Source organism: Melanerpes formicivorus, unplaced genomic scaffold (assembly GCF_026170545.1).
Source record: "Melanerpes formicivorus ecotype bairdi unplaced genomic scaffold, bMelFor1.0.p_v2 SCAF_33, whole genome shotgun sequence".
In the NCBI taxonomy this organism is placed as follows: domain Eukaryota; kingdom Metazoa; phylum Chordata; class Aves; order Piciformes; family Picidae; genus Melanerpes; species Melanerpes formicivorus.
Window position 1 is genome coordinate 8,609,442 of NW_027142385.1, and position 20,399 is coordinate 8,629,840.

The window sequence follows — 20,399 nt, forward strand, 5'->3', positions numbered from 1 at the left end:
CCCTGCCCCGCCCCGCCCGGAACATCCCCCCCGGGACCCCGCCCCCCCGAGCATACCCCCCCCGCGACCCCGCCCTCCCGGAACCACTGCCCCGCCCCCCAGGAACAGCCCCGCCCGGCAACAGCCCTGACCCCCGGAACATCCCCCCCCCGGACCCCACCCTCCCGGAATCACTGCCCTGCCCCGCCCCCCCGAGCATCCCCCCCCGGGATCCCGCCCTCCCGGAACCCCCGCCCCGCCCCCCCGGAACATCCCCCCCCCCGGACCCCGCCCTCCCGGAACCCCTGCCCTGCCCCGCCCCGCGACACCCCCCGCCCGGCAACCCCCCCCGGAACATCCCCCCCAGAACACACCCCCGGAACCCCCGCCCCGCCCGGGACCCCCTGACCCCTCCCGGCCCCGCCGTGCTCCCGGGGGCCTGCGGCTTCCCACCCCTCTCTTCTTCCTCCAAGGCCCTTCTGGTCCTGCCCCCCGCCAGGCTGCTTCCCCCCGGCCCAGCCCCTCCGGGAGGGCTGCGGACCCTCGCCGCCCCCACAGGGGCACAGAGGCCCAAGGGACCCCCCCGAGCCCTCCCCGAACCGGCCTTGGGGGGCCGGGGGCAGGGAGCTGTGCGGCCCCGGGCAGAGGCTGGAGCTCGCCCTGCCAGAGCCCTCAGCTTTGGAGGGAAGTTTGGAGCCTTGGAGGGAGGTTTGGAGCCACTCAGGGGGTTCCCAGGGAGGTTTGGAGCCACTCAGGGGTTCCCAGGGAGGTTTGGAGCCACTCAGGGGGTTCCCAGGGAGGTTTGGAGCCACTCAGGGGTTCCCAGGGAGGTTTGGAGCCACTCAGAGGGGTTTCAAAGAGAGCTCTGGGGTTGAGGCTTCCAGCTCAGCCACACATCAGCCAGCAGGTCTCAGCTCCATCCTGGGAGCTGCAGTGAGAGCAGATGTCAGAGCATCAGGTGCTGCAAAGAGCTGGGAATTTAAAGCTGGGTTTAAGAGTATTCACTTTAAATAGCACCAAAAATCTCTGTGAGCAGCCCCAGGGCTCTCTGCCTCCTCACTGCAGCAGTGCTGGAGCTGTCAAACTCTTTGGTAGCTGCAGTCCCACTTAAAAGTGGAGCAGACCAGGGCTGGCCTCAGCGACTTCTTTGTTGCTCAGAGTAATGCAAGCCACGAGCTGAGCATTAGCAGCAGCAATTAACCCAGCTCTGGGGCTGACACGTTGCTGAAGAGCTGTTCTGGGGTGGTTGCTGCAATGCTGTGCACTCCCTTCCCCCTGGGAAGCCTTTAAACCCAAACAGATCTGCTCCTCCCCAGGGGGCTCCTCTGCTGCCAGCTCTTGGAACTCCAGCAGCCTGGGCTCCCCTCTCGGTGTCTGCAGTGCCAGCCGTGCAAGGCTCTCCACCTCGGGCCAGAGAAAGCGCTGGGCCTGGCCAGGCAAGTGCTGAAATGCAGGTGAGGGCAGAGGAAAGTCAGTGGCTTTGACCTGTCCCTTAGCCAAGTGGGGCAGAGCTGCCCACTGCAGACACCACCTGGGGGCTTCTGCGCGCTTCTCCTTAACGTGTGTTTCCCTTGTGCACTCCTAGGCAGTGAAATAGAGGCAGGGGTCTCAGCCGGGACGCCGGGGCTGGCAGCAGAGGGTGCCTGAAGCGCGAACCGCCTGCAGTCGCTGGTAGGGCTGTGTCCCTGGGCAGTAGCTCGGGCGTGCCACTAGATGTCCTGTCAGCGTCAGGCCTTGCAGTGCTCACAGCTGCACCCCGAGGACTACACGCCCCCCAGAATCCCCCCCGGGAAGCTCACTCTGCTCCCCGACTTTGACTGGAGGCAATGCTTCTGTCAGAACTGCAGTGCACAGAGCGAAGCTGCAGGCTGCTGACTGCTGGGAGGCAGCAGCTTGCAGCCAGACCCTCTCCTGCCTTGCTGCCCTGCTCAGGGTCTCTCTGGCAGCCTCAGTGGTCCAACAGCACCAGGGCTTTGCTCTGTGGGGCTGGAGACTGCTTCAGCTGAAGAGCCTCTCCTGGCCTGAAGATGCTTCCTAGTAGCAATCAGGGATTTCTGGGCCACAAACCAGGAACTCTCTGAAGATCTTCCTCTTTTTTGCCCTCCCCCCCCATGTAACTCTCCAGCAGCTCTCAGGACAGCGTGGTGCCTGCAAGCTTGCCCTTTGCCTGCACTAAACAACCTCAAAGCTGGAACCGATGTCATCTTCACTCTGCTGTGCATCTTCCTAAGCACTTACACCTTGAGATGGCTCCCCTGGAGCTTGCAGTGCTGTCCACATGCAACCTAGGTGCTGCAGTGGTCAGTGCCCTAACAGCAGCTCATCAGCACACTGCTCTGCTCTGTTGTGGCTTCCAGACAGGAGTCTCCTTGCTCCTAACCAGTGCAGTGACTCTCAGCTGTGGCTGAGCACATCCCCTGAGTGTCTCTTTTCTTTGCCTCAGTTCCTTCGTGGTTCCTTCACAGATCTCCTCTTCCTTTGGGGGTTATCGTGGACAGCTCTTGAGACTGGGTGGAAGTTACCAGCAGAGCCAGAAAACTCTCGATGCAGGCACAGCCCAGAGGTGCAGCTCAGCTCAGGGGCAAGCAGGTTGCATGTCGGTGTCTTGGTGTGGGCATGGAGTAGCAAGATCTGACTGCTCCCAGGGGACACAGAGCTGGAGGATGGGCAGGATGAGACAAGAGGACAGCAGGAGCCTCACCATCCAGGGTCCAGTCCCACAGTGCCCAGGCAAGGTGCCCAGAGCAAGCCTAGGGATGTGTCCAGGCAATGAGGTGAGCTCACAGCAATGAGGCAGAGTCAAGGCTGAGCTGAGAAGTCCTTCTGCAGTTCAGGTGATGGTCACCAAGGTCAGGCATGGTCCAACAGTAGCTGGATAGGTCCATGAGGATATCTGAGACAGGACCAGATGTGCGGCAGGCTCCACATCCACGGCTGCCAGCCGTGCACAGCTGCAGCCCCCTGTCCCCTCTGTGAATTAAATCCGGTCCAATCCTGAGGCCACAGCTTACCTGATGCTCCCCAGCCTGTGGGCGGAGGAGGCTACAGGTGAGGCTGACCAGGGCCATTAAGGTTTATCAGCTGGCAATCAGGTGTTAATTAACCCCCTCCGGGCCCTGCCAGGGCCTTTAAAGGGGGGGCGAGGTCCCCTGGTGCCTGCCTGAGCGAGCTGCGTGTGGTGCAAGAGCAGAAAGGAAGCAGCTGGGCGGCGATGGCCCGGGGGGAAGGTGTGTCCTTCCTCTGCTGCTCCCTTGCTCTCCCGGCGTAGGAGGGGTCACGGGCAGCATCCACGATCCTCGTCTCGGACGTGGGCGATCTGGGTGGAATTGTAACTAAATACATGGGAAGCAGCTGCGAGGGTGATAAGTCCGGGGGGAAAGGTGGGTCCTCTTCCTCTGCTGTCCTGGAAGCTCCCAGCGGTGTCCGTGGTTTGGAAACTGATTTCTCTCGCTTTGCACAAGTAAACAAACCCGGGGGAGAGGGTTTGGACCGAGCTGCAGTTCAGGGATTTATTTGATCTCCTTGAGCCCCCTTGTGAGCCCTTCAGCAGCTAATCTGGCCGGCTCCAAGCGGGACTGGGCTTTCCTAAACAAAGTGCTGGCCTTCTAAAAAAGGGAATTGTTTCATCTGGGGCTTAGGAGCTACCTCTGGGAGCGCCCTGAGTCATAGCGAGAGAAGAGGCAAACAGAGCTTACGGGAACAGGCCCTATCTGGGTAACAGATCTGTGCTCAGCAGGGCCGAGGGGAAGCTCCCAGCAGCTTCTGTGCTGCCCAGGTTTGGATTGTGAGAGCCGAGTTAGGAGGTGAGAGATAAGAGAATCTCCAAGAGTTATTCTGAGTTACTCCCTCGAGCCTGGGACCTGCTGAGCTTCCCAGCCTCCTCCTCCTCCTCCAGCAGAAAGGGCTCCTAATGCTCCCATCATCGTTAATTACATTGGTAATTAGGGGCCAGCCGAGCTGCAGGCCCTGCTGCTCTGGGCACTGCACGGCTGAAGTAATCAGCGGCAGTCTCTGTCCTGGGGAGTTTCAGGGTAAATAATGAAGACAATCAAAGAGAGGAAGAAGTGTCCTTCCAGAAACAGCCAGAGTTGATGAGCTTTAATTTGTTTTAGCGTTTGTTTTCGCTCCCCATCCACACAGACTGTGATAAGGCTCGGGAGGCTGGGGCAGGGCTGGCCCCGATGTGCCATCAGCACCCAGAACTTGCATTTCTGGCCTTTATCTCTCCAGAACAGGTTGAGCTTTTCTATCTCTCGTCCTGGACAGGTTTCCCTGCCCGTGCTGGTGTAACAGGTTTGCCTTGTTCCCCTCCCAGCTCTTTGTGCAAAAGGAAATTCCACAGCAAATTCACCCGGGGTGATACCAGGGCTGCTTTCTCTTCGCTCCCTGGACGTCGTAGCTCAAGGATCTGTGGATCAAGCTGTCGCAGAGCCGCGCTGCCGCCGCGCTGCCTGGCTCTGGGATGCTTTCTGGACGGATCTAGGAGCCTTGGGTGCCCCTTCCCTGCGAGCCCGTGGAGGCAGGAGGGTTGTGGTTGTGCTTTGGGCGGCGAGGCAGGCTCAGAGATTTGAATACGTTGGCAGCGGCAGGCTGGGAAGCGAGTTGCACGGCGTGTCTCCTGGTGGCTGTGAAGTCAGCCCTTGGAAGCAGGGAGCTGTAAGGAGGGACAAAAGCCCTGCCTGTTCTCTGTGTCTCTTCAAAGCCAGCTGTGTGAGGAGCAGCCCTCCGCTCTTGTGTTCAGATCGATTGCAGGAGGAGAAAAACAAACGCGGCTCAGTCATTAGCATAACATTTGTCTGCGTTGTTGTTCTGAGCGCTGGCACCGCTCAGCGAGTTCTTCCTTCCTTGTCCTTTCTCATCCAGGTTCATAACCCAGCCTCCAAGCCGAGCCCTCCTCTGAAGGAGTTCCCCTGCCAGCTGGGCAGTGTTCATCTCGCTCCTCACCTTTTCCTCAGGTGAATAAATGCTTCCCTTCCCTCCCCTCCCTGTGAATCTTTCCCGGGCGGGAGGAGGAATAAATACACACACAAACACATCAGTCTGGAGCTCTTCTTAGGTTGATGGCAGCTGAGAAGCAGCTGTGGGAACGGCCAGAGCCCAGGTGAAAGCTGTTAGAGGGAGAGGAGCACAGCCCCATGCTGTTGCTGGGGCCAGGCGGTGGGACTGCAGCAGTAACCTACATCCCCAGACCACATCCCCGCAGACTGATTAATTTCCTTATTTCCCTGCTTGCTCCTTGTCGGTGACAGATGGTGGAGTTAATTCTCCGGGATTTGGGTTGTTTCGGGGGGCCGTGTCCGCGTGCTCGGGCAGCCCCCGCAGCCCGCCCTCAGGGTGTGGGTCTCCTCCTTCCCCTTTTCGGTGCGCTCGGAAGCAGCACATTGCCCCCGAACAGCCCCAGCTGGGCGGGCAGAGGCGGGGAAGGGCAGCTGGGTGCGGGCGCGGGGCAGAGGCGGGCCGGCTCCCGGGGCGGGGAGCACCGCGGCACCCGCTAGCGCCCGGCCCCACCGAGCCGCCTGCCCCGGCGGGGGTCCCTGCGCGTCCGGAGCGGGGCTCAGAGCGGGCCCCGGGGGCGCGCACCACCGCGGGCCGCGCCTGCGCGCTGCCGCCACCGCGCCCCCCGCCCGGCCGGGCTGCGCCTGCGCAGTGCCCCGGAGCTGTCAATCGCCCCCCCCCCGCCCGGCCGCCGCCGCCTCCCCGCGCCGCGCTTGGGCCATTTTGCGGCGCGATGAGGCGGGAGCGGCGCTGAGCAGCCAGCGGCCCCGGCCCGTCCTGCCCTCTCCGCGCTCCCTGCTCTTCTCGTCTCGCCTCGCCCCGCTGGGGCCCTCGGCGCGGGCGGAGAAGGGGAGCCCAGCCCAGCCCGGGGACAGCCAGACCCCCGCCCGCAGCTCGGCGCCGGCCCGCGGCGGCGCGGCGGAGCCATGAGCTGGGGCACGGAGCTGTGGGTGAGTGCGGAGGGCGAACGGGAAGGGAAGGGGAGGGGAGGAGGGAGCGGGGCCGCCGCTGCCCGGGAGCGCCGCGCCCGCCCCGTGTCATAACGGTCCGCGGCGGAGGGGCTGCGGCGTGCGGGGCCAAGGGCAGCGCCCGCAAAGTTTTCCGTGCGGGGAGCCCGGCGGGGGCTCAGCCGCTTCCTTCATTTCCCTTCGGTGAAGTCAGACCCATGCTGGGCAGCCCGAGCGGCCCCGCGGGCGGGGAGAGGGCTGGAGCCGGAGCCGGGGCCGGGGCTGGGGCTGGAGCCGGGGCTGGGGCTGGGGCCGGGATTCGTGCGAGGGAGGCTGCAGCCGGGGGAGGCTCGGCGGGGAGGGAGGGATGCGGAGGGGGTCCGGTTTCAGGAGAGGGAGCTGCAGGGGGGCGAAGCCGGGAGGTGAAATTGCATTTGGCTGCTCTCGGGGGGGTTCTGTGCGCGGCCGGACGGAAGGTCGGGGGCGGCTCGGTGAGCTGAGCCCTGTGCTGCCTGTGGATGGGGCTGGGGGCGGCAGCGGTGTCGGGGTGTAAAGCCCCCTGACGGCTTTGGGGAGCCCAGCTGGAAGGTGTAAAGCCCTGGGTGTGCGGTGAGACATCGCTGGGAAACATCGAAGTGTGACAAGGGCTGGAAAGTGACAGTGAGATGGTCCCCGGGTGACCTGAGAAGCAGCCTCGGAAGGCCGAGAGACCACACAGAGGGCAGGGTGCAGCCATGTTAGGCAGCGCGGTGGAGGAGCAGAACCTGCTCCCGAGGGCTTCTGACAGCCGACGGGAGGCTGCCAGCAGCTCTTCATCCGCGGGTGGGACAGCAGCCACCTCCTCCAGCCTGTGCTGGGCGGAGGAGAAGGGCAGAGGGGCTCTGTGGAAGGAGTCGAGAGCGAGTGGCACTGCGGGCTTCGCTCCTGGATCCATCTGCTTGGGGCTGGTGCCCAGTGCGAGCCGAGATGTAAACACGTCTGAGCTGCCGGAGCGGCTGGAAATGGTTGTTGGAGCGGCGCTGAGTGCGTGCGGGATGCTCGGCTGCCTGCCCTGCAGCCCCGGCTGCGAGCATCCCGCTCGGCTCTGGCACTGTGGTCGCCTCGGAGCGAGATCGGGCTGGATCCGGAGGGTGAATCGGGCGGCAGATGCTTGCCGAGGGGGGCGGCTGTGGTCTGCGTGCTGCAGAGGAAGAGGTGATCCCTGCTGACGAAACGCTGGAGCGATGCTCTCTGGAGTCACCAGGACGGCAGCAGCTGCGCCGCATGGCAGCGGTGCGGGGCAGGTCTGCAGCGGTGCGGGGCAGGTCTGCAGCGGTGCGGGGCAGGTCGGCAGCCGGTGCGGGGCAGGTCGGCAGCCGGTGCGGGGCAGGTCGGCAGCCGGTGCGGGGCAGGTCGGCAGCCGGTGCGGGGCAGGTCGGCAGCCGGTGCGGGGCAGGTCTGCCTCTGGGATGCCGCGGGGAGGGAGGCAGTGGTGGCAGCGGCACCGGAGTCAGTTTGGCAACTCTGGGACGGGAAGGCTCGGCGCTGCCGAGGTGGCCTCCGTGCTGTTTGTGTTCCTCAAGGCGTGCAGGTGCCGGGGAGGTGTTGCTGCGGGAGAGCAGGGGCAGCGCAGGGCTTATCAGTGACTGCTGCTGGCTTGTGCAAGCCCTGCAGGTGTGTGCAGCCGCGGACTGCTCTGCTGGGGGCTGGCTGCTGAGTCCTTGTCCTCAGCAGCATCCAAGTGCTGTTTGCCGTGGCTTAGGTGCAGCAGGTCACCGAGGGAAGGGCTTGGCCCAGCAGAGCCCAGGCTGGCAGGAGCTGCTTGCCTTTCCATTGGGCACAGCTCTGCCAGCAAATCAGTTTCCAGTGCTCTGCATATTTAGGGCAAAACAGTGAATTCTCTCTCCATCATCTCCCTTTCCCTGGGCAAGGAAACCACACAGGCAGCCTGGCTGTGGCAGCTCTTCCCTCTCGGTGCTCACTGCTGTGTTCTGCAACCCAAAGTGCATTTCCATTTCCCTCAGAAGTCCATTTGTGGCTTGGGGAGTGGGAACCCTGCCTCAGCTCTGCTGTCCCCGGCAGGAGAAGGACACAGAGCTGCTGGAGGGAGGCCAGAGGAGGCCTCAAAGATGATCCCAGGGCTGGAGCAGCTCTGCTGTGAGCACAGGCTGAGGGAGCTGGGGGTGCTCAGCCTGGAGAGGAGAAGGCTCCAGGGGCACCTCAGAGCTGACTTGAAGTACCTGAAGGGATCCTGCAGGAAGGCTGCAGAGAGACTTCTCCTGAGGGGGTCTGAGCCAGGCCCAGGGGGAAGGGTTTGGAGCTGAGGCAGAGCAGGGTCAGAGTGGAGCTGAGGAAGAAGCTCTGCAGCAGGAGGGAGCTGAGGCTCTGGCCCAGGCTGCCCAGGGAGGCTGTGGCTGCCTCCTGCCTGGGGGTGCTGCAGGCCAGGCTGGATGAGGCCCTCAGCAGCTGAGGTGTCCCTGGGCCTGGTTGGGAGGTTGGAGCAGAGGAGCTCTGGGGTCCCTTCTGTTGGTCTTCATGAAGAGGTGATGAAAGCAGCAGGTGCCTGCTGTACAGTGTGACTGATCTGGTGAGGCCCCTGGAAGGGCTGGGGGCAGGGGCAGGCTGAGGTGGCTCCGGCTGGGGGCTGGGGCAGGCTGAGGTGGCTCCAGCTGGGGGCAGGGGCAGGCTGAGGTGGCTCCAGCTGGGGGCAGGGGGCAGGGGCAGGCTGAGGTGGCTCCGGCTGGGGGCTGGGGCAGGGGCAGGCTGAGGTGGCTCCAGCTTGGGGCTGGGGCAGGCTGAGGTGGCTCCAGCTGGGGGCAGGGGGCAGGGGCAGGCTGAGGTGGCTCCAGCTGGGGGCAGGGGCAGGCTGAGGTGGCTCCGGCTGGGGGCTGGGGCAGGCTGAGGTGGCTCCGGCTGGGGGCAGGGGGCAGGGGCAGGCTGAGGTGGCTCCAGCTGGGGGCTGGGGCAGGCTGAGGTGGCTCCAGCTGGGGGCTGGGGCAGGGGCAGGCTGAGGTGGCTCCGGCTGGGGGCTGGGGCAGGCTGAGGTGGCTCCAGCTGGGGGCTGGGGCAGGGGCAGGCTGAGGTGGCTCCGGCTGGGGGCTGGGGCAGGCTGAGGTGGCTCCGGCTGGGGGCAGGGGGCAGGGGCAGGCTGAGGTGGCTCCGGCTGGGGGCTGGGGCAGGCTGAGGTGGCTCCAGCTGGGGGCTGGGGCAGGGGCAGGCTGAGGTGGCTCCGGCTGGGGGCTGGGGCAGGCTGAGGTGGCTCCGGCTGGGGGCAGGGGGCAGGGGCAGGCTGAGGTGGCTCCGGCTGGGGGCTGGGGCAGGCTGAGGTGGCTCCAGCTGGGGGCAGGGGGCTGGGGCAGGCTGAGGTGGCTCCAGCTGGGGACTGGGGCAGGCTGAGGTGGCTCCAGCTGGGGGCTGGGGCAGGCTGAGGTGGCTCCAGCTGGGGGCTGGGGGCAGGGGCAGGCTGAGGTGGCTCCGGCTGGGGGCTGGGGCAGGCTGAGGTGGCTCCAGCTGGGGGCTGGGGCAGGGGCAGGCTGAGGTGGCTCCAGCTGGGGGCTGGGGGCTGGGGCAGGCTGAGGTGGCTCCAGCTCTGGGCAGCTGAGATTTGCTGGGGGATTAGCTGTGCTTGGGCTCCCAGCCTGGCTGCATGCTCCTGATTCAGCCTCTAAATGGAGCAAAGGAGAAGTAAAACTCAGCCTGCCGTGTGGGGTGCTGCTGGGGCTGGGCCTGTGGAGGCTTTCTGCCCCTTCCTGGAGACAAACAAACAAATCAATACATAAAGGAGCTGCCTGCAGAAAGCCTTCCCCTGGAGGAGCAGTCAGATCCCTCCAGCAGTGTCTCAGTGCTGCCCAGGCAGGATTTCAGCCTCCTGCTCTGTGCTCTGTGCCTGCAGACCCTGCTGCAAAGTCCCTGCTGAGGCTCCCCTGGAATCCTGGCTTGGTTTTCATCTTGCTGTGGGCCCCTGGGCAGAGCCAGCAGCAGCAGCAGCGTTATCAGAGGGACTTGGGCAGCGTTGCTGCCGGGTGTGAGGCCGAGGGCTGGGGCTGGAGAGGTCCTCTGGGGGCTCCCAGGCATCCAGCGTGGGGGAGCAGACCCTGAGGGTCTCCTGTGGGCTGCAGGCTGTGAGCCTCCTGCTCCTGCAGGCTGTGCTCTGCAGCCTGCCCAGCCCCTGCTGAAGGCCTTCTGCCTGTTGGGCCTCAGGCACTGAGGAGCTGGGGGGAGGCTGGAGGGCGAAGCAGAGTGATGAGAGCAAATCACTTTGGCTTTCACCCCGGTGTAAGGAGGGCATCCAGGGCTAGCAGGGAGCAGAGGGAGCAGGCTCCTGGCTCGCTCCTGCCAGGGCTGATGTCTCCTAGTGCTGGCTGTAAGTGGTAAGGGAAGGTTTTGTATCCTACAACTCCTTGGGTGGGAAAAGCCCTCCAAGAGCATCCAGTGCAAGCTGCAGCCCTGCTGCCCTTCCCCAGAGCCCTCCCTGCATCCAGTGCAAGCTGCAGCCCTGCTGCCCTTCCCCAGAGCCTTCCCTGCATCCAGTGCAAGCTGCAGCCCAGGCCTCTCCCCCAGAGCCTTCCCTGCATCCAGTGCAAGCTGCAGCCCTGCTGCCCTTCCCCAGAGCCTTCCCTGCATCCAGTGCAAGCTGCAGCCCTGCTGCCCTTCCCCAGAGCCTTCCCTGCATCCAGTGCAAGCTGCAGCCCAGGCCTCTCCCCCAGAGCCTCCCCTGCATCCAGTGCAAGCTGCAGCCCAGGCCTCTTCCCCAGAGCCTTCCCTGCATCCAGTGCAAGCTGCAGCCCTGCTGCCCTTCCCCAGAGCCTCCTCCCTGTGCTCCTTGGAGTGTGGGGCCCAAAACTGACCCACTGAAGGAGCAGCCTCACCAGTGCCCAGTACAGGGGCAGGATCCCTGCCCTGCTGCCCCAGCCCTGTGTGCAGCCCCAGCCTGTGCCATGAGCTGCCCTGGGGGGGCACAGGCTCTGAAAGGATGCTCAGAGCCTTGCACCCTTTTCCTGGGCCGTGGGGAGGAGCACAGAGCCTGGCAGCAGGCTCTGAGCAGTGCTTTGGCAGCAGTGTCCTCTGCTGTGGTCTGAAGCCCCTGGAGCAGTGGTGGGAGCGAGAGCAAAGGGAGCTCAAGCTCAGCTCGGGCTGAGGGGGCAGGGCTGTGCCGTGGTGAGGGCAGTCAGCTCTGCTGGGGATGGGGTTTGGCAGGGTGCAGTTTGGGGCAGCCAGGGGTAAGTTTGTGGTGAAGTGGTCCAGAAGAGCTCAGTCAGGTCAGGAGAGTCCCAGAGCCGGGGGTGAGGTGAGTCAGTGTGGGCAGAGTCATCCTTGTGCCAGGAGTGTGTCAGAGCTGCAGGGGCTCAGGGCCTGGGTCCTGGTTTGGGGCTTTTAGCTTTCCACACTCAAAGTGAAACCGAAGGAGAAGAACCTCCGAGTGGCTCAGGTGGGAAGGGAGCTCAGAGCTCCTCTGCTCCAACCTCCCACCCTGGGCAGGGCCTCCTCTCAGCCCCCCCAGGCAGGAGGCAGCCACAGCCTCCCTGGGCAGCCTGGGCCAGAGCCTCAGCTCCAAGCCCTTCCCCCTCGGCCTGCTGAGCCCTGCCCGGGGGGAGGTTTGCTGCCCTTTTCCTCTGCCCTTGCTGGGCAGCTGGGGGTCAGCCGCCGGCTGTGCCTGTCCCTCAGCCTGCCGGGAGGGCACTGCTCAGCGTCTGCACAGCGCTGCCGGTGCCGTGCGGTGCTGGTGCTGTGCCTGTGCTGGTGCCGGTGCCAGTGTCGGTGCTGTGCTGATGCCGGTGCCGTGCCTGCGCCGTGCCGGAGCCGTGTGGGTGCAGTGCTGGTGCTGTGCCCGTGCCTGTGCCCGTGCTGGTGCCGGTGCAGGTGCAGTGCCAGAGCCGTGCCAGGCAGCTGCTGGCCTGGCCCCGGGGGGCCGCGCCTCGGGGCCGCGCCTCGGGGCCGCGCCTCGGGGCCGCGCCTCGGGGCCGCGCCTCGGGGCCGCGCCTCGGGGCCGCGCCTCGGGGCCGCGCCTCGCAGGCTCTCTCCCCGTGCAGACGAGAGCTGTCCCCAAGCCTCCCACCCTCTGCAAGGCTCCTTCCAGCAGCGGTGATTCCCCCCCAGCCTTCAGGGCTCCTGTGGCACATCCTCCTTGCCTGTGGTGAGGCCTGGAGCGGCTCTGAGGAGCCGAAGGGAGGTCCCTGTGCTATCTGCAGGTGATGAATGGCTTCCTGCTGCCTCTCTCAGCAGCAGGGGCTGTGCTGGGGCAGCTGGAGCCCTGCATTCCCCCACGCCTGCAGCCTTGCCCTGCAGGGCAGGCTGTCAGCTGTGGCTGTTGTGCAGGCTGGGGACTCAGCCCTGGCAGCTGCCTGGAGCACCCAGGCCCTGGGCTGTATCTCAGGCGAAGGCTCAGCTCTTCCCAGCTGCTTCCCTGGGAGAGCTGCAGAGCTGGGGCTGGCCCCTTGGTTCCTTCCTTCCTTCCTTCTGCCCAGGCACTGCTGGGCATGAAACCTGCCCTGCTCCTCCCACCCACCCTCCTCTCACACTCCCACCCCCTGCCAGCCTGGCTCTGGGAGTTAGCTGTTCCCTTCCAAGGCTGAATGGCCAAGGATTGGTTTCCCATGGGACAAGGACACAGGTCAGGGGTGTCCAGTCCTGCATGCTAAATCTTCTCCCTCTGCTGATGAGCTGAGAGTTTCCACTCCATCAGGTGATGAGCCCAGCCTTCAGAGGGGGTGGCTGCCTTGCTGGCAGCTCAGGAAGCCTCCTCTGGTGAGGGCAAAGCTCTGCTGGCAAGTGAGGCCTGTTGGAAACGGCCTGGGAATTGCTGTGACTGCTTTGGCACCATCCAGGCAGCTCCTGGAGACAGAGCTGTGGATCCTGACCCCATTCCCTTTGTGCCTGGGCTTCTGGTTGGCAGCTGCCAAACCTTCAGTGGGTTTCAAAGAGGCTGGAATGTCACCCACAAAAGATCCTCCCAAAGGCAGGCTGGCAGCAAATGCAGCCAGGGGTTGGGGGAACAAAGGAGCTGAGGTCAGGGCTGGATTGCATCCTCCTGCTGATCCGGGCTCAGGGAGGCCGAGACTAAAGGTGCTGCAGGGAGGGCTGAGCTGGGCTCCTCAAAGCAGCCCAAGCTTGTCATTAGCTGAGCTCTCTGGAGGCTTCAGGGCCTCCTCCTTGCCCAGCAGCTCACTCCCTGGCTGCTGTGGTCAGGCTGCACAGCCAGGTTCCCGGGGAGCTGCTGGGAGGAGGAGCTGCCTGCTGCAGCCACAGCTCTGGGCTGGACACAGCCCTGCAGGTGAGGCAGCAGCCCAGCAGAGCAGCAGCACAGCAGGAGCAGCACAGCACAGCAGGAGCAGCCCAGCAGAGCAGCACAGCAGCAGCCCAGCAGAGCAGCACAGCAGCAGCCCAGCAGAGCAGTGCAGCACAGCACAGCAGCAGCAGCCCAGCAGAGCAGCACAGCAGCAGCCCAGCAGAGCAGTGCAGCACAGCACAGCAGCAGCAGCCCAGCAGAGCAGCCCAGCAGCAGCAGAGCAGCCCAGCAGCAGCAGCTCCAGCTCTCTCTGGCTGTGCTTTGCATAGAATCAGTCAGGGCTGGAAGGGACCACAAGGATCATCCAGTTCCACCCCCCCTGCCATGGGCAGGGACACCCCACACTAGATCAGGCTGGCCACAGCCTCATCCAGCCTGGGCTTAAACACCTCCAGGGACAGGGCCCCAACCACCTCCCTGCACAACCCATTCCAGGGCTTCACCACTCATGGGGAAGAACTTCCTCCTCAGTCCAGCCTGAACCTCCCCACCTCCAGCTTCAGTCCATTTTGGTGTGCCCAGGATGCTGTTGGCCTTCTGGGCTTCAGGTTTGCCCTCTGAGCAGGAGCTGAGAGGGCAGAAGGTCTTTTCCCCCTCCCCATTCAGTCACAGACTCTTCCCACCGGTGCTGCGGCTGCTGGAGCTCCCTGACCCCCTGGGGAGGCAGTCCCGGGCGAGGAGGATGCTTCTCGGGGCTCCCTGCGGCTCATTGCTGTTACCCACGTTGGGAACCCTCCCTCTGAAGCAGCCCTTCCGAGCTGCCCTCCCCGGGGGGGCTGGAGCCAGGGGGTCAATGAGCGACGGCGGCCGCGGGGCTGCCCTGTGCAGCGCCCTGGGGAGCTTCCCTTCCACCCCCTGCGAGCCTGCCCGGCCGGCTCTGAGCTCCCCCAGCTCCCCCCCGCTCCCCCCAGCTCCCTGCTGCTCAGGGACTGCTGACCGTCTCTCTGCAGGCTGCTCTGTCCAGCGGTGCCCGGGGCAGGGAGCAAGGGGAGCCGGCTGGAGCCCGGCTGGGCAGGGGGGAGGCTGCCCCCGGGGGCCCTGGAGGCTTCCCAGCCCCCCCCGGATGTGTTCCTGGGTGCCCTGCTCTGCCAGGGGCCTTGGCCTGCGTTGCAGAGGTCCCTTCCATCCCAGGAGAGTTCCCTTCCCCTCCAGCCTCACCCTGCACTCCCAGCTGGAGTTTGCCTCCCTCCTCCCACCCCTGGCAGCTGTTCCCTGCCCCTCTGCTCAGGCTGCTGAGGTGGCTGTGGGCTCCTGCACCCCTTGGGCTCCCCCAGCAGCAGCTGAGGCTCTGGAACACCAGCTGGGGAGAAGCACTGGGAAAGAGGCTCTGGGATCTCTCCATGACTGCTCTGCCTCTCTGCCCCCTGGCTGCCCTCTGGGCTGGGGCAGAAGCTCTTGGGTTCAGCTCAAGGTGCTGTTTGCTTCCTGCTGCCTTTCCTCCTCTTTGTCTGCTCTTTTCCATCCCAGCTGGGTTTGGTTTGCTTGCTCCAAGCAGGAGCGGTGCAAGGGGCTGTGGATTGCCCTGTGGGGCTGGTCCCTGGGGCAGGCCTGCATGCTGCCAGCCACCTACAGCAGCAGCTCCCTTGCAATGCTGCCCTGGACCTGGGGGAAAGAGTCACACTAAGGTGGGGGGGAACCAACAACCAACCAAAGGAACACAGAGCAGGGACCCAGGGCTGGGAGCCCAGGATGGGTCCTGGGGAGCACCCAGAGGGGCCCTGAGCCTGAGGGGTTGCCTCTTGCAGCTGCAGCTCTTGGCCCCTGCAGCAAGAGAGCCAATGTGGAGGGGAGCCCTGGGGCAGGCTGCCCAGGGGGTGAGGCAGCCTCCTTCCCTGCAGGCTTTCCCACCCTGCCTGCATCCAGGCCCTGGCAGGGGGCTGGGGCTCTGTGCTCCCTTCTCATGCTCTGTGGTTCTGTGGGAAGGAGGAGCAGGGATCAGACTGGGATCCAGCTCAGAAGCTTGGAGCTGCTTGCTCTGGGAAGTGTTGCTGTGGTTGGGGTGCCAGGGAGGGTGGGAATGGGCTCCCCAAACCCAGCTGGCACTGCTGAGGGTGAGCCTGGGCAGGCTGAGCTGGGCAAAGGCAGCAGCAGGCTCGGGAGGGGAAGGGGACTTGGGCTAAGTGAGAAGGAAGCAGCAGCTGGGCCGGGAGCAGGGCTGGGCCTGGGGCTCTGTCAGGCTGTGCAGGGGGATTAGGGCATTAGCAGAGGCAGGGCAGGAGGCTGATGGGATCAGGAGAAAGTGCAGAGGGGGAAGGGAGAAGCATGGGGCAGAGGATGGGCACTGAGGCAGAAGGGCAGAGCCTGGCAGAGCTCCCTGGCAGCCTGGGCTCAGCAGGGCTGGGGCAGAGGGCAGCTGCTGCCCACAGCTCAGGTGGGCACTGCTGGGCTGCATCTCCCTCCTGTGCAGGGAGCCCTGGCAGCTCTGCCTGTCCCTCCCCAGCCTGCTCTCCTGTGCAGAGGGAGCTCTGACACTCGGCTCCGTCCTGAGGGGAGGGGAGGAATGCCTGGCATGCAGCTGGGAGCCAGGGGAAGAGTGGAGCAGCTCCAGCAGGAGGGAAATGGGGCAGGGAAATGCTTCTGCCCCTCCTGAGAGCTGCTCCTCTGCCAGCTGTGGGCCTCACAGGGGTGGCACTCCTGGGGGGCTGAGGTGGTGCTGTGGTGGAAGGGGAGCTGGCAGGGGATGAAGTGCAGAGCCCTGCAGGAAGCTCTTCCCCTCCCCTGCTTCTCTCTCTTCCCAAGCAGAAGCCTCTGAGGTGCTTCTGCTCTCTGCTGTCAGTGGGCAGTGGAGTGAGAGGGGAGGGCTGCATGTGCTGGGCATGCCCTGCTGCCCCCCCAGCTGCTGCCCCCCCAGCTGCTGCAGCCCTGTGCTGTGCTGCTGCCCCCCCAGCTGCTGCAGCCCTGTGCTGCTGCCCCCCCAGCTCCTGCAGCCCTGTGCTGTGCTGCTGCCCCCCCAGCTCCTGCAGCCCTGTGCTGTGCTGCTGCCCCCCCAGCTGCTGCAGCCCTGTGCTGCCCCCCCGATGCTTTCTGGCAGCCTGCAGCCAGCCCTTGCTGGGCAAACCTCTCAGCAGGCTCTGTCTGGGGCTCAGGGCTGCCCTGCTCTGGGGCTCTGGCAGCCCCTGGTGGGAGAGACAGAGCCAGGGCAGCTCAGCAGCTGCCTCAGCCTGGGCTGCCCTGCCCTGTGTGCCCTGCTCTCAGTGCCCTGGGCACTTGCAGCCTTGGTTTTGGCAGGGCCTGGGGGCAGCTGGGCTCCAGCTCTGTCTCCACACTGAGCTCTCCCTGGCTGCTTGCAGCCTGCTGCCTGCAGTGGGGGACCCAGGAAACAGCCCTGGAAGGGTGGAAGCAGCCCTGAGGGTTGGAAAAGCTCTCTGAGGTCCCCCAGCCCAGCACCACCATGGCCCCGGGGTCCTGGGACAGGGCTGGGGACTCCACCACCTCCCTGGGCAGCCTGGGCCAGGCCCTGAGCACTCCTGCAGCAAAGAGCTTTTTCCTCCTCTCCAACCCAAGCCTCCCCTGGCACACTCCAGGCCATTTCCCCTCCTCCTGTCAGCTGAGGCCAGGGAGCAGAGCCCAACCCCCACCCCCTGCAGCCTCTCAGGGAGCTGTGGGCAGCAGTGAGGTCTCCCTCAGCCTCCTGCAGGCTGAGCACCCCCAGGGCCTGGATCCACTCCTGGTGGAGCAGGGCAGGCAGGGAGAGCAGCTCAGCACCTCCTGCCCTGGCTGCCTGTGCCTTGTCCTGTCTGCTGCCCTGTGCTCTGCCCCCTGGCTCCTGCCCCCTGTCTGCCTGCCCCCTGTCTGCCTGCCCCCTGTCTGCCTGCCCCCTGCCTGCCTGCCCTGTGCTCTGCCCCCTGGCTCCTGCCCCCTGGCTCCTGCCCCCTGGCTCCTGCCCCCTGTCTGCCTGCCCCCTGCCTGCCTGCCCTGTGCTCTGCCCCCTGGCTCCTGCCCCCTGGCTCCTGCCCCCTGTCTGCCTGCCCTGTGCTCTGCCCCCTGGCTCCTGCCCCCTGGCTCCTGCCCCCTGGCTCCTGCCCCCTGTCTGCCTGCCCTGTGCTCTGCCCCCTGGCTCCTGCCCCCTGGCTCCTGCCCCCTGGCTCCTGCCCCCTGTCTGCCTGCCCTGTGCTCTGCCCCCTGGCTCCTGCCCCCTGTCTGCCTGCCCTGTGCTCTGCCCCCTGGCTCCTGCCCCCTGTCTGCCTGCCCTGTGCTCTGCCCCCTGGCTCCTGCCCCCTGGCTCCTGCCCCCTGGCTCCTGCCCCCTGGCTCCTGCCCCCTGTCTGCCAGCCCCCTGTCTGCCTGCCCCCTCGCTCCTGCCCCTGCCACCCTCCACCCTGTTAGCTCCCAGGCTGCTGGGGTCCTTCTCCAGGCTCGCTGTGCCTGCCATGGAATGCTCTGGAAGCAGCAGGGCTGGCACTGGGGCAGGGGACAGCTCCTGCAGGGGCTGGGCTCAGACCCAGAGCCCTGCACTGGGCACCTCTGGGGCCTGGCTCTGCACCAGCCTCTTCCAAAGGAGGCTTGGAGAGAGAGCTTCTGTCTCCAGTGCCCACATGGAGTGGCTGTGGGAGTGCTGAATGCTTCCAGCCAGCAAAGCCTGTGCTGAGCTCAGCAAAGCAAACAGCACTGCCTCCCACTGCTGCTGGAGGGGAGCTCAGCGCCTTGGGGGGGAGCAGCAGCATGGCCAAAGCATCCCCAGGGGGTCAGGAGTGCTGGCTGGGGTGGGAGCTGGAGGGGTTCCTGCAGTCAGAGTGGGGAGGCCTGGAAGGGACCTGTGGGGACTGAGTCCAAGGAGCTCACCCAGAGCACCTCCCTGGGCAGCCTGCTCCAGGGTTCCCTCCCCTTGCAGGAGCTGCTCCTCCTGTTCAGATGAGCTTCTGACGCCCCAGGTCGTGCCCATGGCCCCTTGTGCTGGCCCTGGGCACCACTGAGAGCAGGCTGCTGCCCCCCTGCTGCCCCCCACCCCTGGAGCATCGATCAGCATTGATCAGCTGCCCCTCAGGCTGCTCCCCTCCAGCCTCAACATCCCTGAGAGCCTCTGCTCCTCCCAGAGCTGCTCCTGCAGCCTGTGGAGGGCAGCTGCTGCGTGGTGGATCCCTCCCTGGCTTGGTGCAGGCTTCCTCTGGGGCCTGCTTGGGGGTCAGGCCCTGGGAAGGCCACTCTGGAGTGTTCAGAGGGGTGCTGAGGAGCTGCCCTGCTGCTGGCCACCAAGAGCCAGTCCTCTGGTCAGGATGCAAAGAGCTCTGGAGGCTTTTGCCTTTCTCCACCCCCCCAGGCACAGGCAGGCTCTGGGCAGTGGAGCAGTGCTGATCTCCCTCGGGGGGCAAAGCCCTCCTGGGCTGGGGAGGGGCTGAGTGCCCCTGGGAGCAGCAGCAGTGCTCCCTGAGCTGAGCCTGGGGCTGGGGGAGCCCTCATGCACTGCAGGAGGCTGGCTGGGCTGAGCAGGGCTGGGGCATGAGCAGAGGCTGAAGCCAGGGCTGAAGAGCAGGGGCTGGGGGCAGAGAGCTGCCTGCAAGCAGGGGCTGGGGGCAGAGAGCTGCCTGCCAGCAGGGGCTGGGGGCAGAGAGCTGCCTGCAAGCAGGGGCTGGGGGGAGCTGCCTGCCAGCAGGGGCTGGGGGCAGAGAGCTGCCTGCCAGTAGGGGCTGGGGGATGCTGCCTGCAAGCAGGGGCTGGGGGCAGAGAGCTGCCTGCAAGCAGGGGTTGGGGGCAGAGAGCTGCCTGCAAGCAGGGGCTGGGGGCAGAGAGCTGCCTGCAAGCAGGGGCTGGGGGCAGAGAGCTGCCTGCAAGCAGGGGCTGGGGGCAGAGAGCTGCCTGCAAGCAGGGGCTGGGGGCAGAGAGCTGCCTGCAAGCAGGGGTTGGGGGCAGAGAGCTGCCTGCAAGCAGGGGCTGGGGGCAGAGAGCTGCCTGCAAGCAGGGGCTGGGGGCAGAGAGCTGCCTGCAAGCAGGGGTTGGGGGCAGAGAGCTGCCTGCAAGCAGGGGCTGGGGGCAGAGAGCTGCCTGCAAGCAGGGGCTGGGGGATGCTGCCTGCCAGCAGGGGCTGCAGGGTGCTGCCTGCTGTGCTGCTCTGCTCAGGCCTGGCTGCTCCTGGCCCCATCCAGGGCCCTGCTCTCTGAGGTGCTGCTTCTCTCCTGTGCTGCAGCTGTGGGAGAGGCTGAAGGCCTCCTGGGGGCAGGAAGTGAGTGACAATCAGTGCTGAGGCAATGTGGTGCCTGGGCAGGGGGAGGCTGGCAAGTGGCAGCCTCGTGGTTACTGCAGGGAGCCTGTGGCTGGCCAGGGCCTCCTGGGGGGTAGAAGCCCAGGGCTGGCCTCAGCCTCTCTGGAAGTCCTTCAGTTTGCTCCAGGGAGACCTCAGAGCTGCCTCTCAGTGTCTGCTGGGCAGGGGCTGCTCAGAAGGGGCTGTGGGGACAGGACAAGGGGCAGTGGATGGAACTGGAGCAGGGCAGGGTTGGGTTGGGCACAGGGAGGCTGGGGAGAGCCTGGCACAGGCTGCCCGGGGGGGGGCTGAGGCTCTGTCCCTGCAGCCATCCAGGCTCAGCCTGGCTGTGTCCCTGTGCCTGCTCTGGCTGGAGCTGTCCCTGCTGCCTGGGGGGTTGGACAGGATGCCCTTGGGGGCTCCCTGCCAGCCCAGGGCAGTCTGTGCCTTGCATGAGGGATGAAGCTTCGTGGCTGAGCTGCAGCCTGGCCATGCAGTGCTGACAAGCAGGAGCTCTGTGCTGTGCCAGTGCCCTGCCTGGCTCTGCTCACCCTGAGCATCACTGCCAGGACCCAGCACTGGGGCACCCCACAGCTTTGTGTCCTCACTCCTGTTCTGAGCCCCCAGCCCCTTGGCCTTGTTCCACCCTGGCCTGCAGAGCCCTGGGACCCTCCCCAGGGGAGAAGGAATCTGTCTGGAGGGCCCCAGGAGTGGGAGAGCTGGGGAGGGTCAGGGGCTCTCTGTCCATGGCTGCCAGAGGCTCTCCTCTTAAAGACCCCTGGGCCCAGGGGTGCTCTGGCAGGGGATTCCTCCATGACACAGAGCTCTGGGCAGGGCTGGCTGGGGGCCAGGGGCAGGGCTGGCTGGGGGCCAGGGGCAGGGCCAGGCTCAGGGTTTGACCTGGGCTCCTCCTTTGGCTCAGAGCAGCTTCAGTGAAGCTGAGGAGCAGAGCTCCCAGAGGCTGGCAGGGCTGGGAGGTGCAGCACCCAGTGACCTCCTGCTGCCAGGTAGGAGCAGTTCCCCCCCAGCCCCTCTGAGCA

At 65.7% G+C, this 20,399-nt stretch overlaps 1 protein-coding gene across 1 annotated transcript in view; it reads left to right on the plus strand.

Moving 5' to 3' along the window:
- The first annotated feature begins 5,542 nt into the window (after positions 1 to 5,542).
- The window catches only part of FNBP1 (formin binding protein 1), a 54,522-nt gene continuing 39,665 nt past the window's right edge, over positions 5,543 to 20,399 (plus strand). The window contains 1 exon segment of the mRNA XM_068155996.1: positions 5,543 to 5,924. Within this exon segment, the coding sequence (XP_068012097.1) occupies positions 5,901 to 5,924 (24 nt within the window). The 5' untranslated portion in view covers positions 5,543 to 5,900.